Source organism: Balearica regulorum, chromosome 10 (assembly GCF_011004875.1).
Source record: "Balearica regulorum gibbericeps isolate bBalReg1 chromosome 10, bBalReg1.pri, whole genome shotgun sequence".
Classification (NCBI taxonomy): domain Eukaryota; kingdom Metazoa; phylum Chordata; class Aves; order Gruiformes; family Gruidae; genus Balearica; species Balearica regulorum.
In genome coordinates, this window is record NC_046193.1 from 10513303 (window position 1) to 10534382 (window position 21080).

At 40.0% G+C, this 21080-nt stretch overlaps 2 protein-coding genes across 3 annotated transcripts in view; one reads left to right on the forward strand and one right to left on the reverse strand.

The window, feature by feature from the left end:
• DNAH12 (dynein axonemal heavy chain 12) overlaps positions 1 to 9701 on the reverse strand; it is a 70655-nt gene extending 60954 nt beyond the window's left edge. For both annotated transcript variants that reach the window (XM_075762029.1, XM_075762028.1), the window contains exons 1-8: positions 9338 to 9701; positions 7055 to 7218; positions 4757 to 4847; positions 4446 to 4472; positions 3371 to 3560; positions 1947 to 2022; positions 947 to 1105; positions 70 to 265 (exon numbers count right to left, since the gene is read on the reverse strand). In XM_075762029.1, coding sequence (XP_075618144.1) covers positions 70 to 265; positions 947 to 1105; positions 1947 to 2022; positions 3371 to 3560; positions 4446 to 4472; positions 4757 to 4847; positions 7055 to 7218 — 903 coding nt within the window. In that variant the 5' untranslated portion in view covers positions 9338 to 9701. The remainder of the gene's footprint in view (positions 1 to 69; positions 266 to 946; positions 1106 to 1946; positions 2023 to 3370; positions 3561 to 4445; positions 4473 to 4756; positions 4848 to 7054; positions 7219 to 9337) is intronic.
• A 969-nt stretch (positions 9702 to 10670) lies between these two features.
• On the forward strand, positions 10671 to 14535 carry PDE12 (phosphodiesterase 12). Its single transcript, XM_010298588.2, has 3 exons — positions 10671 to 11981; positions 13083 to 13161; positions 13911 to 14535. Exons 1-3 carry the CDS (start codon positions 10722 to 10724, stop codon positions 14351 to 14353), a joined length of 1782 nt encoding a protein of 593 aa, XP_010296890.2. The 5' UTR covers positions 10671 to 10721; the 3' UTR covers positions 14354 to 14535.
• Positions 14536 to 21080: the final 6545 nt, after the last annotated feature.

Consider the following 21080-nt stretch of genomic DNA (forward strand, 5'->3'; position numbering starts at 1 on the left):
GTGTGCTGACTCATCAAATTTAACCTAAATTTCACATTAAGTTTATCACAGAGAGGAAAGATTTTTTACCTGATTAGACATAAGTGTAGCCACACAGTTATAAAAAGGGTCAACCTGATCCAACTTTACACCATTCAATGACCCCTTCTGAGTAAAGAGACTGATAACCCTTTGATACCACGTATTCAATATCTTCTCTTCTGCTTTAGAACAGCTTAGAGAGACATCAGTTTTTAAAGATTCACAGTCAATTGGCCCTTTCAATCTAGAAAATAAAGTTACAGGCAACTTTATAAACAAAATTTTAAAACCCATGGAGTAAAGTAACAGTAATCTACACTGTATTACAAACCCATTCATCTTAGCAGAAAGCACAGTGGGAATCAAAGCATCACTTCTGTAGATTTAAATGAGGAAAACCGCAGGAAATAAAGAACAGTTATCAGAAAAAATAATGAGGGGAAAAAGACACTAAAAATTATCTTTTTGAAAATTATGAAAATGAAAAGTTCCAAGATTAAAAATAAAACTCAACTGATGAAAACCAGCAAGAAATCTGATCTTTAGGGTTAGCGTAGAATTCCCTACACATATTAATACTACTAGAAGTCAATTTTTCAAGTGCTACTTCAACCAGACTTCTGTGGGGATCACAACATTAAGAATAAATAAATAATGAGATCTTTACAGAATTAAAGGCAAAATATAAATCAAAAGGGCTGATACCACCAGCAATTTAAGCACCAATAAAATATTTATATGTAAGAGAGAGAAGAAAATTTAAATGTGTCATAACACAAAGTAATCTACTCAAAGAACATTAAATGACACATTGAAGTAATTTATTGTATAAAAAATCCTACCATAAATAATAGAATTGAACAAACTCTTCTTTACCAGCTTCAAAAACCTATATGGGTTAATAATTCTCCAAAACAGACTTTACCTGAAACTTGAGAAATCCACTATAAGAAAGTTAGAGAATGCTGCATAACCAAAATCCAGTAGAGTTTTCATTGTGGGGTGGAGAATGTGCAAGTTGGAAAGGATTTGAGTTTTTGCTTGGATAAAACTGTCATGCCATGGTCTAGAAAAATCCAGGCCACTGATAAAAAACACCCAGCAAAACAAACAACAAAGTGAAGACCTCAATCAATACTTGAATAAAACATTCTTACATATAAAAAGTAGTATTAAAAAGCTTATGCCCTAACATGAATAGTTAAGTGCCATACACATATCTTCAATACGATGCAGGGGAAGCCATAAGGATATTCTCTCTGATCAACCATGTTTTATACTCCAGAGTATTTTCAGATCACCTGCTCTTCCTGAAGCTCTTTCAATGTAAATTTCTAACTTCACCAACTGCTAACAGGAAGTATTTATCATCAATATTTAGATGGCACACATTCTGATGCTTCAGCAAATTGTGCAATTCAGATAATTATATTCTGTCTACCTGAATTCGTCTTCCATTTTGGTAGAGCATAACAGCCTTTCCTTTGGTCTCAAGGTTTCACCTCATAACACTGAAGTCAAATGAAACCTTGGCATTAGATGCGGTTTTAGCATGTTAAAGTACTGTACAGTGCTGCTGTCTGCCAGTAAAATGCCCTGTACACACGCACACTTCATTCCAGAGGTGGCTGCAATATGACTTTGAGTGTCCAGGCACTCAAAGCCAGAAGTCTCATTTGCAGTCATTAGTGCTACTCTATGTAACAGTCACAACAGTAATAAAACAGTCAGTGCTAAAACTTTGTAAAGCATTCAGATATAAGATGTTCAAATGTAAGATCATCTACAGACAGAAAAAAAATGTCTCATTAAGGGACTCCAGAATTAATATTGTGCCATAACTGTTCATGCAGCTAAACAAGAATTTCATTTAAGCAACTGAGCATGTTTTGCCAGTGGGTTATTTGCTAACTTATTCCACTCACACTGGTGATAAAGGCAAAGGTGCCTCCTCTTCATCTTCAAGTCCTTTTATGTCTGGTTTAATAAGAACATTTTGCACTAGGAAAAAAAAATATACATATATGAACATTAGAGGAAAATTAAGCCATATTCAATAGGTACTGTAGTCCTCAGTCTTTCTCCAGGTTGAACCACACAGATAGTAGAATGGAAAGATAACTATCATCTAAGTCTTCAGAACACATTCTCCCAAAGGTAACTCAATCACAGCTTCTGCTAAATATCTATACAGATTCAGTTGGCTTAATTCCAATTCTGTCCCCTATTAATGAAGATTTTCAGATAAACTAGTGTTTAAATAATCAAGTACTTAAGTAATTTATTCACTGAGAGGATGGTCAGTCACTGGAACAGGCTCCCCAGCTAAGTGGTCACAGCACCAAGCCTGTCAAAGTTCAAGGAGTGTCTGGATGATGCTCTTAGCCACACGGTTTAGTTTTAGGTACTCCTGTGAGGAGCAGGGAGTTGGACTCAGTGATCCTTATGGGCCCCTTCCAACTTGAGATATTCTATGATTCTAAGTATTTATGGCAATTTTGTTTAATATATTTATAGTGGGATACTATAATTATCCCACTGACGACATTACGAAAAAGTTAGTCCCATGTTAAATGGTGTCTTTTTTCAATCTGCATTTTAAAAAAGATCAGCCATCCACCAGAACATTGATAAAATTTGGCTCAATTTCAGATTTCAGATACTATAAATGTAAATAAAAAGATATTAATATATGATTTTAAGGGAATATGCTTTCAAAATTCCAGTTCATTGATCTTTTAAAAAAGTCTAAAAATCAAAGTGAGCTGTATGAGTAATATCTGAAAATAGCCAATTATCTTTGCAGATTTTTATTGTGAGCTTCCTTATGCATGGAAAGCAACATCAGAAAACTTACGGATGTGCTTGTGGATGAACAGCTTAAAAAAAAAGCTGCTGTTCCTGAAGAGGCAAAAAAAAAAAAGAATGACTAGTGCATAAAAAGTTTCTACTTTCTTTAGTAGAAAACAGCAATACATTCTTGCATCAAATTAACTAAACAGGTTAAAGACTTAATGAAATAAGGTCATCAGCAGTTAACCTTTTTCTCATGAAGTCTACAGCTGCCTTTTCTTTGCTTGAACTATACCTTCAGCTGGTTAACTTTTTACTAGTCCAAATAAAACCAGGAAGTTTTGCCTTAAACATTACAGCCAATACACATTTGATGAGGCAGAAAAAGAGAAATCAGTGGTTAATTACAAAGATCATGCCTGGCTGAAAGAACAATCTAGAAAAATTATTTTCAGTGGGAGGACATGAAAGAGCTTATTTTCTATATATACACACACATATACATACACACACATTAATATATTAATAATAGTACTGTGTAGTTTCTGGCACTTACCCACACATCTTCTCATGCTCATTTCATAATCCCTTATTATTTCCTCTAAAAGCTTTTCAGCTAACAGCTCTCTATCTTTGCCTTCCATGAGTGACTGTGGCACCAGTGTAAGCATGGACATTAGCCACTGCTGCTGAATGGGAACCACCGGGTTACTTTGCACACACTTCTTCATAAAGAGATAGTTTGTCTGAAAGGACAATATTGTTAGAGGTCTAATAATTGGTTATGTAAATATTTTTGCATTAGGCTTGACAATGAAGTCTCTCTTTATCCACCATGGTTGGTAAAATGGTCTCCCTCTCTCAATGCTTAAATACAAAATATTGTGCTTTGTAGTAAGGCATTTTCCTTAGTTCTTTGCTGGAGTTTATGACTGACAATAAAACAGTTGAAGGTCCATGTTATTGCTCTTTGGACAAACATTTATCTGGCAAAAAGTACACACAAATAGTTAGCTGGGGTTTTTTTGAAAAAAAAAAAAAAAAAAAAGGTATTCGTGCTTTTGAGTGATAGGTTTGTTATAAAACAAAAAGGGATCTGAATCTCTGTAGTCTTCAGAATGAGTTTACCTAACATCAGCTAGGAAAAATACATGTTCCCTTAAGCTACTTAATATAAATATTTCAATGCTAATTTGAGTTTAAAGTGGCTTTCAGACATAAAGACTTATTTTAAAAACTACACAAATCCCAGGATTTCTACATGTTCTTCAAAACAGGTGAACAATGTCAAAGACTACTTTTTGTACAGGCTAAAGTATAATCTATGACCTCAATGGAAAAAATCTGGAAGCCTGTTAGAATTTTTTCTAAGTAATGATCTTTAACTAAGGTTTAGATCAAAACTTAAATTACTGATGGACATGCTTTCTGTAATAGAAAAATACTTTCTGTCTACTGGACCACAAGTAAAGATTGCTATTTTGTTTCCTATTCCATTCTCCTCCAACAAGACTACTGAAAGAGCTTTTCCTGTTTAACCACCATTAATTCCCCATAACGCACTCAACCCTTCTGAATAGAGACCATTCACTCTTCTACTCTAAAAAAGCTGAAGAAAGAATTTAACTCACTCTTCGTTGTTTTTGCTCACTGTTCATCTGTATAAAAAGGAACAGAAAATCTTAATGTATTAAGAACATATGAACAAAAAAAAATCAGAAATACAAAATTTAACAAATATTATTCCTAAATAAAGACTTTATTGTGTAAATATACAGGAGTCAATTTCAATGGGACTATTTGAACATATAAATACATTTATGGATTACTAAGGATTGAGATAAGTATCTTTAAGTAAATACTAGTAGTAAGAGGCATAAATGCCCCAATAACAAAGAACAAAACAAGCAACAGTTAAAATATTAAAGAAATACTTTCTCACAGTAGAAGGCAGTTCTGGAATAGGGGGTACAGGATCTCTGTGATATTTTTCTTCCATGGAGATATGATAGACTTTTAAAGCTCGATCAATTCTAAAGTAAAACATAGAGTCAAAAGTGCAGAAAAACTATATATAATATATTAAAAATAATGCTATCATTTTAATTGATGCAATCTATTTTGTTGTGTTTACCAACTCTTTGATCACTAAAAACTAACGCTGCCTTTCCATACTCTGTCTTCTCTTATATAAAAAGCCACATTTATCTTGACCACAATCACAATATACATGCCTTGATTAACCTCATCCAATTGCCCAGCACTCGTTCGTATTATATCTTACCTCTCCTCAACCAACCACAACAGATCTTGTCCAACTGTATTACGAAAAAAAAAAAGTGCAGAACAAAACAAAAGTGCTAGAGCCCTTTATTTTAAGACCAGCTCTTTTGTACTACCTGTGGTTATAAATTGCTAAATAACTATCAGAAAACTTTAAATGGTTAATGTTGGCATGTCATCCTGACCTTACGTATTAAAACATTTTACTCCACCCTTTTGGGATACACTCCTCACATATCTTGCAAAGAGTATTTCAGCCTTATCTCAATATAACTCAACTGAAAACTAACAAGTGGAAGTTAGACTGCCAATTTCAAGTATACACTGAAATTACTACTTCATAGGACCTTATTTAAAAGATAGTTCACTTCGTACAAAAGTGTAACTGAATCAATGTTCCAGCAGAATATTCACTGTCAGATAGCTGGTCAGCAGTCATCTTACTGCACAGTAAGTTATCGCTACAAGATAGCTGACATTTTCAGCATACTGAACATCTGCATTCTAAATATCGCACTCTGCTACTGCAGGTACCATTGAAAGGTCAGGATTTACTTTCCAAGAGCTAAATTTAAAAGACTTTTGTTTGTTAGATTTGCATTATATCAGCCTTTAAACTATTAAAAGAAAGGAAACATCTTTCTCTACCTATAAGTTCTATATACATTAACTGCTTTCCATAAGAGATTGTTGCTACCATTATTAAAAAAGAAAAAAAAAAAAAAAAGAGAGAGAGAAGGGGAAAAAAACCACCCCCCACCCCCCATCTTTGGCACAAATAAAATTCTCCTTTGCGATAAATTCTTCTCAGACTTCAATTCTGCACCTTAGTTTTATACCACTGTCTAGCTTCATGAAGCCAACGATTTGGGACACATACAAGTATCTTTCCAGAAAAAACAAACTTGGCCACTTAAAAATTTAGCCACTTTAGTGGAAAATCAATTGCACAGGAATTAGTTAAATAACTGGTTACCATCACCAAATCTAGTCACAGCAAATGGAATCACTAAAAACCTACACCAACAAAAATAAAATTATTGATATCAGTGACAACACTTAAAATGGATTAAATTAAGACTGTATTCAGGTCTTTAATTTCCATTTCTTCTTCTGAAGGCCAAAATGATTTTTTTCTGTGTTTTTTAATCCTATCAAATACCATTAGATTTCCTTACCTTTTTAATCTTTTACATGAATATGCAAGTTGCTATATATTTCATCATAATACCACAAACAATGCAACCTTAGCCTACATAATCCTCATGTTTATGCCAAAATAATCAACATGTCTAGGGATTCTTTAGTAAGTTCCTGAAAACAATGTAGGTATTTCAGGAATAAATTTATATTAAAATAAAAGATAATAAGATAATTTCTATTAGGCCAACAAAAATTACATGAAAGCAGCATTTTCCTGTTGTCTTTCCTCCTTTTCTTCCTTTGCAAATGAAAATCTTGAAAGACAATTTTATGTGATTCTACCAATCAACTCGGCAGCTGTGCTCCTCTGGCAGCGACACAGATCACTAAGCTCAGCAGCAAACGCATTAAGATAGTGACAAAGCTGCCTGTTAGAAGTAGACCCATGTTTGGACCATTCACACAAAAGCAAGCAAGTAATCCAGACTTTGATTCTCTTTGAAAAACGTTTTCATAAAGAGAACGGATTTTTTTCAGTCTATCATAATGTTCAAAATGCAAAGGTCACTTTCTCCTCACAACTCACTCCAACAAACATAAATCAAGCATATTGTGGGTGCTGTAAAGAAAAAACATCAGAGATTCCATCAAATGTTCTTGTTATTAATGATTTTAGATGTGCAGTGTTTAGCACTGCAATAGTGACATCAAAAACCTCTAAAATTAACAAACGCTGTTATTATTTCTCAGATGTCAAATGTGCAATGTTTCTTTCATTTGAATTTCAACATTTAATGAATTACATGAAACTCACAGTAACTGAATAAGCAACTTTTGCTGTTCATTGCATCTTCGGTATGTCAATAGTTTATTCTGTAGTGGTGACATATCAGATGTGACTGATGAAGGTAAAACAGTCGGAAGAAATGAAGTTCTCAAAGTCTTTTTATTGGAAGGTGCTTGATCTGAGTGTGGCATCTAAAACCATAACAAAAACAAGATTCTACAATACAATTAATCCTGTCCAGAAAGCAGTTTAACAGATGCATGCATTAAGTTAAATTTACATAAAATCTAAAATGAGCTAGCCTCTGGGATTTCCACAATCTAGGTGTGAAAGTTTAGCTTTCAGAAAATAGAAAAATACTGTAGATGCTAAAATTGCGAAGTTCAACAGAGAGTCCATACATACAGTCTGCAATAGTAAAAAATGGTAGTACACTGCTATTAACTCGAGATTAGCACATTGCATAAAAGTAAAGTTCTGTGACAAATCTGTTTAAGTACTAATCTGCCAGCTGTACAGAGCACAGAAGACAGTAGAAAAGCAGCCTATTAAATCCCCCGGCAGACTGCACTGGACTGGCTGTGTTCTAGGCATATTTCCTGTTCTGACGGGGCCTGAGACAGCGTTGCTGTTTCTGTGGCTTCAGTGGTTGACTACCTACTCCTTTCTTGTCTGGTCACTAAAAAAAAAGTTACTGCCTTATTAAGTCCACCCACGCTAGATAATGTGGAACAAATTCGGGCAAGGGTGACCTCTGAGTTCTGAGGAAAAAAACCAATGCCTCAAAGCATCCTTGATATTTGGTATTACTGTAAAGATAAAGCTGCATTGACTTTTCAAATATGAGATCCTAGAATTCTACTGAAGTGAGAAGCAGTCTTTAAAGGAAAAGAAACAAAACCATAATGACATCAACATAGACTTCACCACAATGTCAAACAAATGGGACCAAAGTTATGAGAAAGCTATTCTTTAGACACTGTATCACTGCTAAAGAGAGACAGGAAATCATCAAGAAAACATTTATATAAAACCAGGACCCTATTCTTCTTATGTTCCTCAAGGAAAAAAAAAAGAATTAAACTTCTTTTCTATGTGCAAAGTAGTCATTAAAAGTTCTATTCCATACATGGAAAGGTTAAGAAACTGCATTACCATCTTGTAAAAAGCAATGTAAAATTGGAGACTATTCAGAAATAATTTTGTAATGTTGAAAGTCTTGTGGTGAACTTGGCAGGCTGCTTGAGAATTCTCTTACGTATAAACATATATTCCATCAATAGACCCTAGTGATAGTTTTATGTATTTACCTAAGGCAGAGCAGGATACAAGTTAATTTCAACTGCCTGTCCAGAAACGTTTATCTGAGCTACAGGAACGAGTGCCTCTCTAAATACCAAGCAGGTACCTGACAGTACTTTACTCTTTTGTACTGCAGCAACTCTGGGCTCTGTAAATAATATTCTCTTCCAGTATGCCAAGGTGTGCATCTTCAGAAACAAGCCTAAGCTGAGCAAAGACTAAACTGAGATTACTAAGACAAAAGAGGCAAGCAAGGTTTTAATGTCGCTGAGGGGATGTGGCTAAACCCCGGCTTGTGGATGCAGATTCCCAATGAAAAGACTTTTATAATTTGGTGGGGTGGATATGGGATTCAAGTGAAGCAGATGGGAGTTTTGGTTGTGATCACAGTTGTGGGTAATTGGGCTGTACAACAGGAAAGTGGAGACAGGTATAGGTTTGAAATAGGAATCCTAGTTTGGGGCAGGATGAAGATGTGGAGCAGGTAAGTGGGTAATCATAGTTAAAGATACTTGGCAACCAAAGTTTAATAATCATCTCCTATAAAGACAGGAAAATAGAAGGAAAAAAAAGAAGGAAAAGAAAAAAAAATACCCTGCTGTGTGACTGGGCTCAGGTTCACTAAAAGACTATCTTTCTATAGCAGCTTAAGTCTTGCTTGTGGCTGAGTATGGTTATCCCTAAAGATTCGTAGTAGGGGTTCCCCTGGAAACACGATGCACAAACTCACAACTGCATTTCAACAGGTTCTCACAGTGGAGTGGAAAGCCAAAGCTACCTCCTAAATTAGCGGTATGTCCTAGGAATTAAAACGGGTGGTGGTGGAGGCATCAAAAGAAATAAAGCTCAGCTAATGACAGTCGAGACAGTATTAGGTTTTCCTGGCGCTCCCTCAGGCCAGCATGGCCCAAGAACACAGTCCTGCCGATGCGGAGGAAAGAGCAGCATCGACCCCTGCGACCGCCCCAGCCCCACGAAGGGCCACCCCGCCGCCCACGCTGCCCTCACCTCTCCCGGTGCCGCGGTCCCGGGGGGACGGGGGGCGCCGAGAAGGACGGCGGCGGCTCAGGACAACAACGCGTTGCCACGGAGCCGAGGGCGGGCGGCGCGGCGGCTGTCAGCGGAAGGGGCGAGGCGCGGCCAGCGAGGCCTGGCGCTGTGCGGGTCTCTGACCGCGGGAGAGCGGGTCTTCTCGGTGGCTCTCCCGGCACAGGGTCGCCTAGCCACAGCTCCAGCGCCGTCCGCTTCCCCTGGAGCCGTTTCAATCGCCAGGGACACGCCGCGGTTTCGAGGTCAGCTCAGCCAGATGCACAGCACATCAGCGCCGGAGCGCCCTTCGCCCCTGCGGGCAGTGACCACGGCCCTTCTCAGCTCCGTACAAACCCATTGATGTCACGGCCATACCTTTAACCGTGTCTCCTCACCTTTCAGAGACTTTTCTCTTGAAAATAAAGCAGTACACTGCCCTTGAAAGGGAGCTGTGCCTGCCTAGGTCTCTACTGTTAGCGAGGGTCACCTGCCCAAAACAGAATGCTCATTCAATGCCTATTCACAGAAAGGGTGTTTGTTGCTTTTTCTACTATCTAGGCTACTAATACACTCTTGTGGTTAAAAAAAAAAAAAAAAAAAAAAGGCAGCAAAGAATTAGAAAAATCTTACCTCAAATTTCCTAGTCTGCCACAGGGTTTATATAGCCTAAGAAAGTCTGTGCTCCAGAGCGCTGCCAGCACAAAGCAGATTAAAACCTTCTGGTTCCAAATCACAGCAAGAATGCTTAATAAATTATAATAACCCCACACATCAGGCAGCTGTTGCTAAGCATCTACATTTTGTAAAACTATAAATGGAAATTTTAAGAAATTCTAGATATTTACTACCCGCTTGCCTACATTTGAGAGAGTTTAAAATCCAATTTTGTATGTGCGTGGGCAGAGTCCCACGAGCAGAGACTGCAAGACCAACAGGTGGAGAATTTAGCCGTTTGCACCCGTCCACGCATTACATGGGAAACCAGCCCCCTTTTGAGACAGCCGTTAGGCAGGTGGCTGTGAAAGCTTTCCTGAGGAGAGGGGATACCGCTGCTGAGAGAACAAACCCCGCTGTTTCTCCAGCCAGTCTCACTTACGCCGTACGGGCTTGTTAATAGCTGAGAAGGGGGCCAAGAACCCACTGCAGACAGGAAAGCCGCCCCAGGGGCGGGGTTCCAGTCACGGGGAGGCGCTACCGCTCCCGCCCGCCGCTCGAAGGCGATGCAGCGCTGCCTCGCGCAGCTCTCCTCCCTTGAGCGCCCCGCCCCTCCGCCGGGCGCGAGCAGTGGCGGTTGGGAGGCCGCGCGCGTCCCGTCGTTTCCGGTCGCGCCTCTCGGAAGCAGGCGAGCGGCGGCGCCGGCTCCATGTGGCGCAGGCTGCGCTCCGCCCTCCGGAGGCTCCGCGGCTCGCCCGCCGCCTTCCTCGCCGGTGGCGGCCGCCTGCCCGCCGGCCGCGGCGCCATGGAGCGGGCCGTGGTGCGGTGCGTGCCGTCCGAGCCTAAGCTGAGCCTGCGGTTCGTGCTGCCGGACGGCAGCGCCAAGCACATGCAGCGGGACCAGGCGGAGCCGCTGGGCCGGGCGCTGGCCCGCATCGCCACCAACGCCGCCAAGGGCCACGCCAAGGCGGCGAAGAAGAGCAAGAAGGCGCGGGCGGAGGGCGGCCCGGCAGGGGAACCCGCGGCGGTGCCGGCCGTGCGGCTCTTCTCCCGCGATGGGGAGGCGGTGGCCGAGGAGGTGCCCAACGCGGCGGCCTGGCAGGACGGCGCCGTGCTGCAGATCGGGGAGGCGCAGTACCGCGTGGAGCGCAACCCGCCGGCGCTCACCGAGCTCCAGCTGCCGCGCTCGCTCCTGGCCGGTTTCCCCGTGTGCCCCAAGGTGAGTGCCGAGTTCGCCGCGCCGCAGCACTGCCTCTTCCACTGGTACCGCGAGCAGCGGCCCGCCGCCGGCGGGGAGGCGGCGGCGGGCGACGACGGCCCGGCCTGGGTGGAGGCGGCGGCCGCCGAGCGCGTCTTCACGCCCTCCAACGCGCTGGTGGGGCTGCGGCTGAAGCTGCGGTGCACCCCCGGGGACGGCGCGCAGCGCTACGGGCCGCCCCGCGAGGTGGAGAGCAGCGGCCCCGTGGAGGCCGGCCCCGGCGCCTGCACCTTCGACTCCCGGCACCTCTACACCAAGAAGGTCTGCGGCGAGGGCTCCATTCGTGCCGTCTCCTACAACATCCTGGCCGACACCTACGCCCAGACGGAGTTCTCCCGCACCGTGCTCTACCCCTACTGCGCCCCGTACGCCCTGGAGCTCGACTACCGGCAGAACCTACTCAAGAAGGAGCTGGCAGGCTACAGCGCCGACCTCATCTGCTTGCAAGAAGTGGATAAGTCCGTCTTCGTGGACAGCTTGGCTCCAGCCCTAGATGCTTTTGGACTTGAAGGGCTCTTCAGGATCAAGGAGAAGCAGCATGAAGGCCTGGCCACTTTCTACCGCAGGGACAAGTTCAGCTTGCTCAGCCAACATGACATAGCTTTCAGCGAAGCCCTGCTCTCAGATCCACTGCACAAGGAGTTGCGTGATAAACTGGCCAAGTACCCCTTGGTGCAGGAGAAGGTGCTGCAGAGGTCATCTGTGCTGCAGGTACCAGCTTTTGTTTGTGTTCTTCCTCTTCCCACTGTCTCCAGGCAGGTGCAGCCAAGCCAGGTTTGTTGAGCATCAAACCGCAGAAGGAAGGCAAAGAATTAACAATCTGAAACATAGAACAGTGATATGTTCTCAGTTAGCTAGGGTAGTGAATAGAGCAGAAGAGCAGCTTAGGAACAAGAACAAAGCATTGAGACTTTACTGAATTGGATATATGATAAAACATAAATGGATATGGAAATGGATTGATGATAAAATTTGATAATAAAGGCAAAATTATTTTGTTTTAAGATGAAGACAGCTGTTGAGATTCAGGGTCAGGTATCGATTCCTGGTTGGTGGTATTGGCTGCCAAGCTTTTCACTACTTACTCTCATATGTCAGAATATGTATTTGATAAAACTTATATCTAGTAAATCAGTTGTAAATGAGATTAAGTTAATTTGACTTGCTTTAATAGTGGCACTCTACAAAGTGATAGCAAGGACAGAAATAAGGTTGAACAGGTTTGTAAGCTTGTTGATGCCAGTGGGTCTGCCAGCAGAGCTATTGTGGAAGTATAAATGTGTAGGGTCTAGGTCTGTGTCAGGACTTTCAGAAACACTCATTGGTAAAAGTTTCCTACTTGTGGACTGAGTAGGACTAACAAGCTTTCCTTGATAACTGAAATCACCTTGATCATGTTCAGTTTAACAACTATGCAATGCTAGTTTGCTTGCTGAAACCAGAGATAGAGCTGCAATTCTGTTGCAAATGGGAGAATAGAAAATAAAAGTAGTTAAGAATGGTACAGCATTAGCAACATCTTATGGAAAAAATATGGAATGAATTGAAGGAAAAAAATACGGCCAAACCAGACATTTACAGACAAAGGAGCATTTGTCAAATACCTGGATGTAGTGGTAATATTGGTAATATACTGGCTGAAACCCAGACCTTATATAGAAGATAAATAGACTCAACTTAGGAGCTGTACTGTTCATTAGTTGTAAGCATCAGATTCTTTGAACTGGATTGCCATAAATGCATAAGCTAACTATTGCATTTTTTAAAATATACAGTCTATTGAAGACTTAAAGATTGCTTTTTCTCTTGAAGGTTTCAGTTCTTCAGTCTACAACTGATCCTTCCAGGAAGATTTGTGTAGCTAATACCCACCTATACTGGCACCCAAAAGGTAATTTTGTCATGTTCCTGTATGTAGGATAACTGGGTTTGTAAAGGTTTTTGCCCTTCCTAGGGAGAGTGGATTTCCCCCTATTCTTTTGCAGCTATAACCTTTTCTTCTGGAACTGAGAGTTTCCTGCCTTGCTGCTTATCTAGATGGATCAAGCCAGGCTGCTAGGTCTGTTGACTTACTTTCCTTAGAGTAAGATTGTTCTAGTCTGCCTGGGAGTCAGTAGAATATAGCTGAAAGCAAGGTAATTCATGTTACACACAATTTACCCACAGAGCATACCATAAAAATATAGCTAGCTTTTTGTCTGCTCCTGGCTTCCCAATCCTACTGTACCTGAACCAGTTACATTGGGGTATTGCCAGAAGAGCAACCAAATTGGGTTACAGAAGCTTTTAGAAGAGATTCTTCTCTTCTAAATTAGTTTTCTTTTGGTTCTGTGCCTTTCAGGAACACTGTTGTTATGGTTGCCACAAAATGGAAAGCTGCTCTAATATGGGTGTTTAAGGTTCAGAGTTCTTGCATGTGTGAGTTTAAATTTAAACATTGTCTGCTTCTCTAAAACTTTCATAGTCAAACTTCAAAGACTTCTTTCTTTATGAAAACTACTCTAAAATCTAGTGCACGGAAAGTTTGAAATGAGATTACTGTTTCAGAGCTATACATGATATATGCTTAAATGAGCAACTTGGAAAATTCCTCTAATGCTGCTGTGAAGTATTTAAAGTAATATGTTTTTATATTCTTAGGTGGGAACATCCGTCTCATCCAAATTGCTGTAGCCTTGTCTCACATCAAGCACATAGCATGTGATTTGTATCCTAGCATACCAATCATATTCTGTGGAGATTTTAATAGTACACCATCATCTGGAACTTACAGTTTTATTAACAGTGGTGGCATTGCTGAAGATCATGAAGACTGGGTCTCTAACGGAGAAGAAGAGAGGTGCAATATGCCTCTAAGCCATCCTTTCAAACTGCTAAGTGCTTGTGGAGAACCTGCTTATACAAACTATGTTGGTGGGTTTCATGGATGTCTGGACTACATTTTCATCGACAAAAATGCTCTAGAAGTTGAACAGGTCATTCCATTGCCCAGTCATGAAGAAGTAACAACCCATCAGGCTTTGCCAAGTGTTTCACATCCTTCTGATCATATAGCACTAATATGTGACTTAAAGTGGAAATAGAGCAGCTCTTGCATGGTGCTTTTGGGGGTTTTCAAACAAGAAATTTAATTTACTGCTGAAGAACTGAGGTTACATCCTTGGCTTAGATGCTATTAAAAGGGAAGTCAGAACAATTATCAAAAAGTTCATGTTTCATGGTTCTACTGAATATTATTACACCGTTCAGAACACTTGCATGACAACTGTTCCCTTTTTTATATGCTAATAAGAAAACCAAAAATATTTAAGACAAGGGATTTTGAAAATTGGATTATCACATACCTTTTTATAGGTGTTTTTAAAGGATTAAGAATTATTTTGTTAAACATACATGAATTTAATCTGATTTATAAGACAGTGTACAAACTGAATCCTGCTTAATTCAGAATCACATGCAGAACTTGAAAATAGCTTTAGCTGATTCAACCTTACTGTAATTACTGTCATGACAAGACAGTTTTTAAAATAAGTTCAGAAATTGTCTTGTTCACTTACTAAAAAGTTGGACACAGTAATGGTAAGTGGCATAAACAATGTACATGTACCTACTACCTTCTGAAAAGATGTTCTTTAATTGTCAGTGGATAGGCTTTGTGTCAACAGTCAGCCATGTTGAATTCAAGATTATAATTGACTTGGAAGCATTTTGCTTGCCCACTTAATATGGATAATGAGGGTAACTTTAGCACCTGGTAAAATTGGACTACACATATAAGTAAGCATCTACTTTGAACATTTGTTCCTTCTGTTGTGTATAGTTATTGGCAATATAAGAAATACTAAAGTTTAAGACAGCCAACTCTGGCTGGGAGGGAGCTTTTTAATAATACAATCTGTTTTCAGATGGTGGTGGGGACAGACTAGTGTGGTACATTAGGTATCTGAATCTAAATCTTTAAAAAGACAAGTGACTTGCAAACCTTTATCACAATTGTTCTGTTTTCTTCCTCTATTGCATACAGAGACCACCTGAATTTAATAGTGGTTTTCCCACATTTTTTCCTTCTAGAAATAGTCTAGTCTTCCCTATTTTGTATGAGTTAATTTGGAAGTGGGGAAATTGATTTTATCCATACCTTCATTGAATGTGTTGGAGAGGTTTGAATCATTTAACAAGCTTCTGTCCCTGCATCATTAATCCATATGAAACAAACTGCATTTGAAAACCCTTTCACTAGATCTCCCTCTTTCATGTAATAAAGTTCCCTTTTCCATTGTCTGTCACTGTTGTCACTTGATTTCTTTCCAGATACTGGTGTCTTTCATGGCAAAGGAAGTCTGCCCAGGTGATAAAAGCTGTGTAGTCTGTACTTGCACAACTAGGTACTCGCTTCCACTGCATTCTGGTGGACTGTAGGTTTTAGTTGGGATTCAAACTCTATATACTGCTAAAAATAGGTAGTCACTTGCAAGTAGCCTATTGCTGAGGGTGACTGGTCATGTCTCTTGCTGTAGTACCTGCTATACTGTGAAGGGTGGTGCATTGCAGAAGTTTGTAAACATCTGCCTTTTAGCCTATGTTATTTCCAATAAAATTACTACTGGTTTTTGTTACTGTAGTATGTGAACATGTAACAAGTTGATGCTGATAAACAACTACCCTAGTAAGGCAGGTTTAGCCTCAGGTCATACAAGGCTAAAAAACCACTGGGCCATAAATCTGAAAACATACCTCACTGTCTCAAACATGACATGAGAAAACAAATCTCATGAACTGTCCAGAATTGTTACCAACTCTGCACATAAAAACACAGGTAAATGGGAATTCACAACAGGACCATTCCATTAATGTGCAAGTTTGTAGAAGCCTGTATTACATGAGATCTCGTAAATGTCCTTTGCAAGTAGCTTTTTCCAGCAACCTAAGCAGATACCTTCCACCTTCCTGTCATCCCAACCTCTCTTACCTGATCTTGCTTTACCGCCTCTGAGTTCTGGCTACTTGTTACTGCTCATGCCACATGAAACTAAAATAGGGTAATAATCCAGCTAAAAATACAAGGCCTTTAATTTGTAAATATTTGCAAAAATAAAATGTGTATCATTTTAGTGGGTCATTATATCCCGAGCTAATCCACCATAAAGCCTCTTGTGCCCAAAGAGCAGGATACAGGCTTGGAGGTAGGAGTAAGTCATCAAGGCCTGGAGCAAGGCCTTTACCTGCTCTGCCACAAAACATAACACAAGACCTAATTGAAAGGGTGATCAGTGATTCATAACTAGACTTCCAAGATACAGGAATGAGGAAAAATCTTGCAAACAGAATGGAGGCTGTAAACCTTGTGTCTGGGCAAAGAATACTTAATACTTACTAATTTAGTACATGAGGGAAAGCTTACACCTGAAGATTGAATGTTTGCAAGCATATGGCATCTTAAAGGGTAGAAAAATTGGAAGAGCTGTTCAAGAAGAAAATCTAAGTATTAGACCTTGGAAAAACACTGAAAGTGACTACATTGTATCTGAGACAGAGACCTCCTACAACTTGCCAGCTCTGAAAAATTTTGGGGAAAAAACTTGAAAAACAAAACTCTGAGTAATGCAGGCTTGTAGGCTGGCAAGAGAAATGACTTAGTCACTTAGGAAAAGATGGCAATAAAATTTGGAAGTGAAATCATATTACTTAAGCTAGCTGAGCTCCCCTGATAACTTAAAAACCCCATTCTTCTTCTTTTTAATACCTACCCATTACAACTGGATTGCTTTGTCTTATTTTCCAAATCCAAAACATCAGAAATCTTTAACTTCTCCATAGTACCAGAAGATGGAGCTGCTCAGAGAAGAGACTTGCCTGGTGTTCAGCCTCCCTTCCAAGAAACAGCAGGTCCCTCTCATTCCCTGTACCCCTGCCTGGGTTGCTGCAAGGAGAGGGAGAGCACAGAAGAGCTGGCATCTGCAGGAAGCCAGTGGAAAGGGAAAAAACACGGCACTGGAACAGGCCCAGTAAAATTAGATGGCCCTTGCACATGGGAGATAATCCTTTAATATCTTCAGGAAGAAATTCAGCCCCACAAGTGAGTGCTGGAGATTCTCCAGCCCAAGTACCTCTGGTTTAATTAGTCAAATGCAGCAGCACAAGCTGAGTGCCATAGCAGCAATGTGTCAGGAACCAGCCAGATATTTCTGGAGTCAGAATGCAGCACTAGGGTCTCAGTTAGGAAAAAGTCACCATTCAAAAGGATTGTTATATTTTGAGGGGGTGAAAAGCAACCCTTAAGTACACCTTTGGCCCATATCCCCCATGCTCCTAAGCTATATTTACATCTGAGGTAATATATGGTGCTTCCTACTCCACATAAGGTGATTTTAGCTCCCATTTTAGCTCTCCCTCCACATCTGGACCTTGTCCAGCAATTAATTCTTCCTCTCTAAATGACCCCTATAACCCAGATTTGTAGAAACTCCATTAAGCTTGTCTCCATTTAATTTCATAATCCTAAACTCACCTGCGTTCCTCTTCCAGCAATTGGAATGCTCCATATCCTTCACATCAAAAAAAAACTGGGCAAGATTCTCTTTGCATCTTTTCAAACATGATTGGTTTGTTTTTGGGTTTTATTTGTTGTTTTTTGTTTGGGTTTTTTTTTGGCGGGGTTTTTTGTTACTTTCCCAGACCAGCCATTAAGGAAAAAGGGAAAAAGAAACATCTCACTTCTTAGCTTTCTAATCATCTTTCCCATCTCTGATGCAGTGAACTCAAAAGAGATAGCACTGCTCCAGCATCTGCTCTGACTAGCTGTTGTCTCGGGAGGAGTTTTGTCTTTCCACTGGCTCCTGCTGTGGACAAACTTGTTGCTCACAAGAACAATACAAGGACTAAGAACAATGAGGAGGTAGTAAGATACTTGGCTATTTGGGTTGTTCTGGTTATTGTGAAATGTAGTTAACCCATGTATTTGATATGTACAAAAACCAAACAAGTTCTGCCATATCCTTCAGATGGGACTGGCAACTTGAAACTCATATTATTTTTTTCGCTGACCTTGTCCATTCCAGACAAAGGGATCTTAGTCACCCATGACAGTTAGTACTTCAATTCTTACACATCAGTTTTTCTTGTATCACTGCTATTTTTGAAGGGACTAATTCAAGCTTTCAGTAAAACGCATTTATGTATCATGATAAAGCAAACAATAATGCAAAGTATGATTAATAGGAGGAGGAAGAAAAGGAAGGAGAAAAGTGGCACAAGAAGAGGAAAAATACCCAACATGCTAGAGTGTCAGATATTTCAACACCTCAAAAATTGTGTAGTTGCCTTGTTGCTCACATTCCTAACATCAAAAAAATTGTTCCAAGACTGTCAACTCCCACCCAGTAAGAGGAAGAGCCTGAAACATTGTTTTCCTAGAATTTGCATCAGATCCCTTAATAGGGCCTGATGCTTTTAAAAATTCTTCTGCACAATGCACACCACAGTTGGTAGCTAAGCTTTACTCATAGGTCCAACAGCAGCATATCAAAATGTCATTTCCTACTCAAGTCCCCTGTCAATACCATTCTTGACAAGGGTGGGAAAGATGTACCGTGACAAAGTAATATGCAAAGTTTCATCATAGTGCTCTCAACCTGCCTTAATATAAAGGTTACTCAGCTGAGCAAGGGACTGCAAACTGGGCTCTGAATTCTCATCACTGGCAAAACCCTAAATCACTTTTTACACAAGCCAGACCATTGGTGCAAATGCCCTTGTAGTATCCTATTGCTTCCAGTACATTGTTTTACGTATATTGAAAACACTGAGAAAAAACGAAGCAAGCAGAAGTGCTTATAGCATTTGTTAATTCCTGATGCTTTTAGAACCAATTTTTGTTCTACTTGCAAACAGATGAACCCAAGTCCACGATTATCTACAAAACACCTGCAGCAAGTTCTAGATTATATTGTTCATGAAGCTTTTTAAAAAAAAACAACCCACACAACACCCAAACCAACAAATATCCACTACTATTTATGTTACAGGATTGAGCAATAAGGTTAGTTACATGCGAGAAAACCAAAACAAGCCTTTTGCTCTGGTCTACATGTAGATCTGAATATTCACGCAGAACTATTCTCCTAATGTTAGGAAAAAAATGAAAAGCCAATCATGCGTGTACTGAAAATACAAGGGATACATTGTATCAGCATGGCCAAATAAAAGAAAAACCACTAATTCTTCTGTGTTTTGCTCTCTTAGTTGACCTGGCCAGCTAATACACTGAAATAAAAAAACCTTTTGTATACATATATTACTAGACTGTCTCCCCAGTGCAGTAGAACTTACCCGATGTTTGAATATAGGAGTTGATCCTACACAATGAAAAATTTCAGCTACTGGAACTCAGGATTTCCTGTCATTGCAGTAGAATGAGGAACAACTTTTTAGCAGTCTTGTGCCTGTCCAAGACTTTGAACTCCGGGGACAACAGCTCAGTTCAAGTATTTACCTTCTGATAGGGAAATGACAAACAAAAGTTAGTATCTAAACTCTTCACAGACATGAAAAACAATTCGATCTTCATGGGAGTTTCATCTGCCTCCAGAGAACAGAGCTGTGTTATACATTGTTACTGACATACATCATATATAGGTCACTGTTATAATTGCTTTAGCCAGAAAATAACTATTTTAAAGAATGCCAAAAAGCGGGGGGGGGGAAAGTATTTTTACCTATCTACAATATCTGAAATGACAGTCAGTGCCTTTACAGTAGAAGGGTTGTACTGTGTTTGTGTAAGAATACAAGCATACAAATTATCATTTCAGTCAGTTCAAGAAAGTGTCACTGCCACAACTAATTAATTGACTGATGGACAGCCACCATCCGCTGAATTTCAACACCGCATGTGATCCTGGTACTGAAAAAGATAAGGCAGCATAAAAAACCCCATCAGGACTAAGTTTGTTCCTGCACTAACAGACAAGCACTAGCTACAAAAGTAGCACTAACTACAAAGGAAAAAGAAAGCCACCAAGGTTTCAGCTCATAGCAACAGCCAGTAAGAACATGCGGAACAAACTACTTCATGTTTGTCATCTGAAGACAAGGCAGCTTTCTGAGCATGTGCACCAACCCCAGGGACTGCTGCTTAGAACCAGGAACATACAACATAGCATGTAGCTGGAAAACCTTTAGAGAATTACAAACAGTTGATGAGAATGTAACAACCCAAGGGAAAGTTTTACTTCTATCATGACATTATTCCACAGCCCATCAAGTGTCCTGTCCCCTCCACAGCTTAATATTACTAGGAATAAACTACATAAAAGACCTTATTTCCAAGATTACAACCTTACAGAGTACTAAGAGGCAAATATCATTTTAGTAACAGAAGTCAAGTGTGATCTTATCTATTTACAGGCAGATTGAAGTACTTGCTTCAGTTCCTCTCTATGCTCTGATTAATAGTGACTACTCAGTTACACCCAAGAATTTTACTGACTTTGTCTTGCTACTTTAGTGTAGCTGTAGCCTCAACCCCTCACGCAGATCCCATCACTCTTAAATAAGGCTCAAGATCTTCACTACTTTCCTACTTTGATTTTATGAAATTATTCATTTTATAGCAGAATTACAGCTTACTGGTGCACAAAGTGAAGTGGCCAAACAGTGCTCACCTAAACCTAAGCATTTAATTTCTTAAAAGCGCTTGAAAGAACTAAACCAATGAAATCTTCATCTTTATTTAACAGAATGTTTCCTTCACAATAATAGGCCTTTGTTTCTAAGTTTCTGCTTTTTTATTTAAATTCTACCTCTAACTTC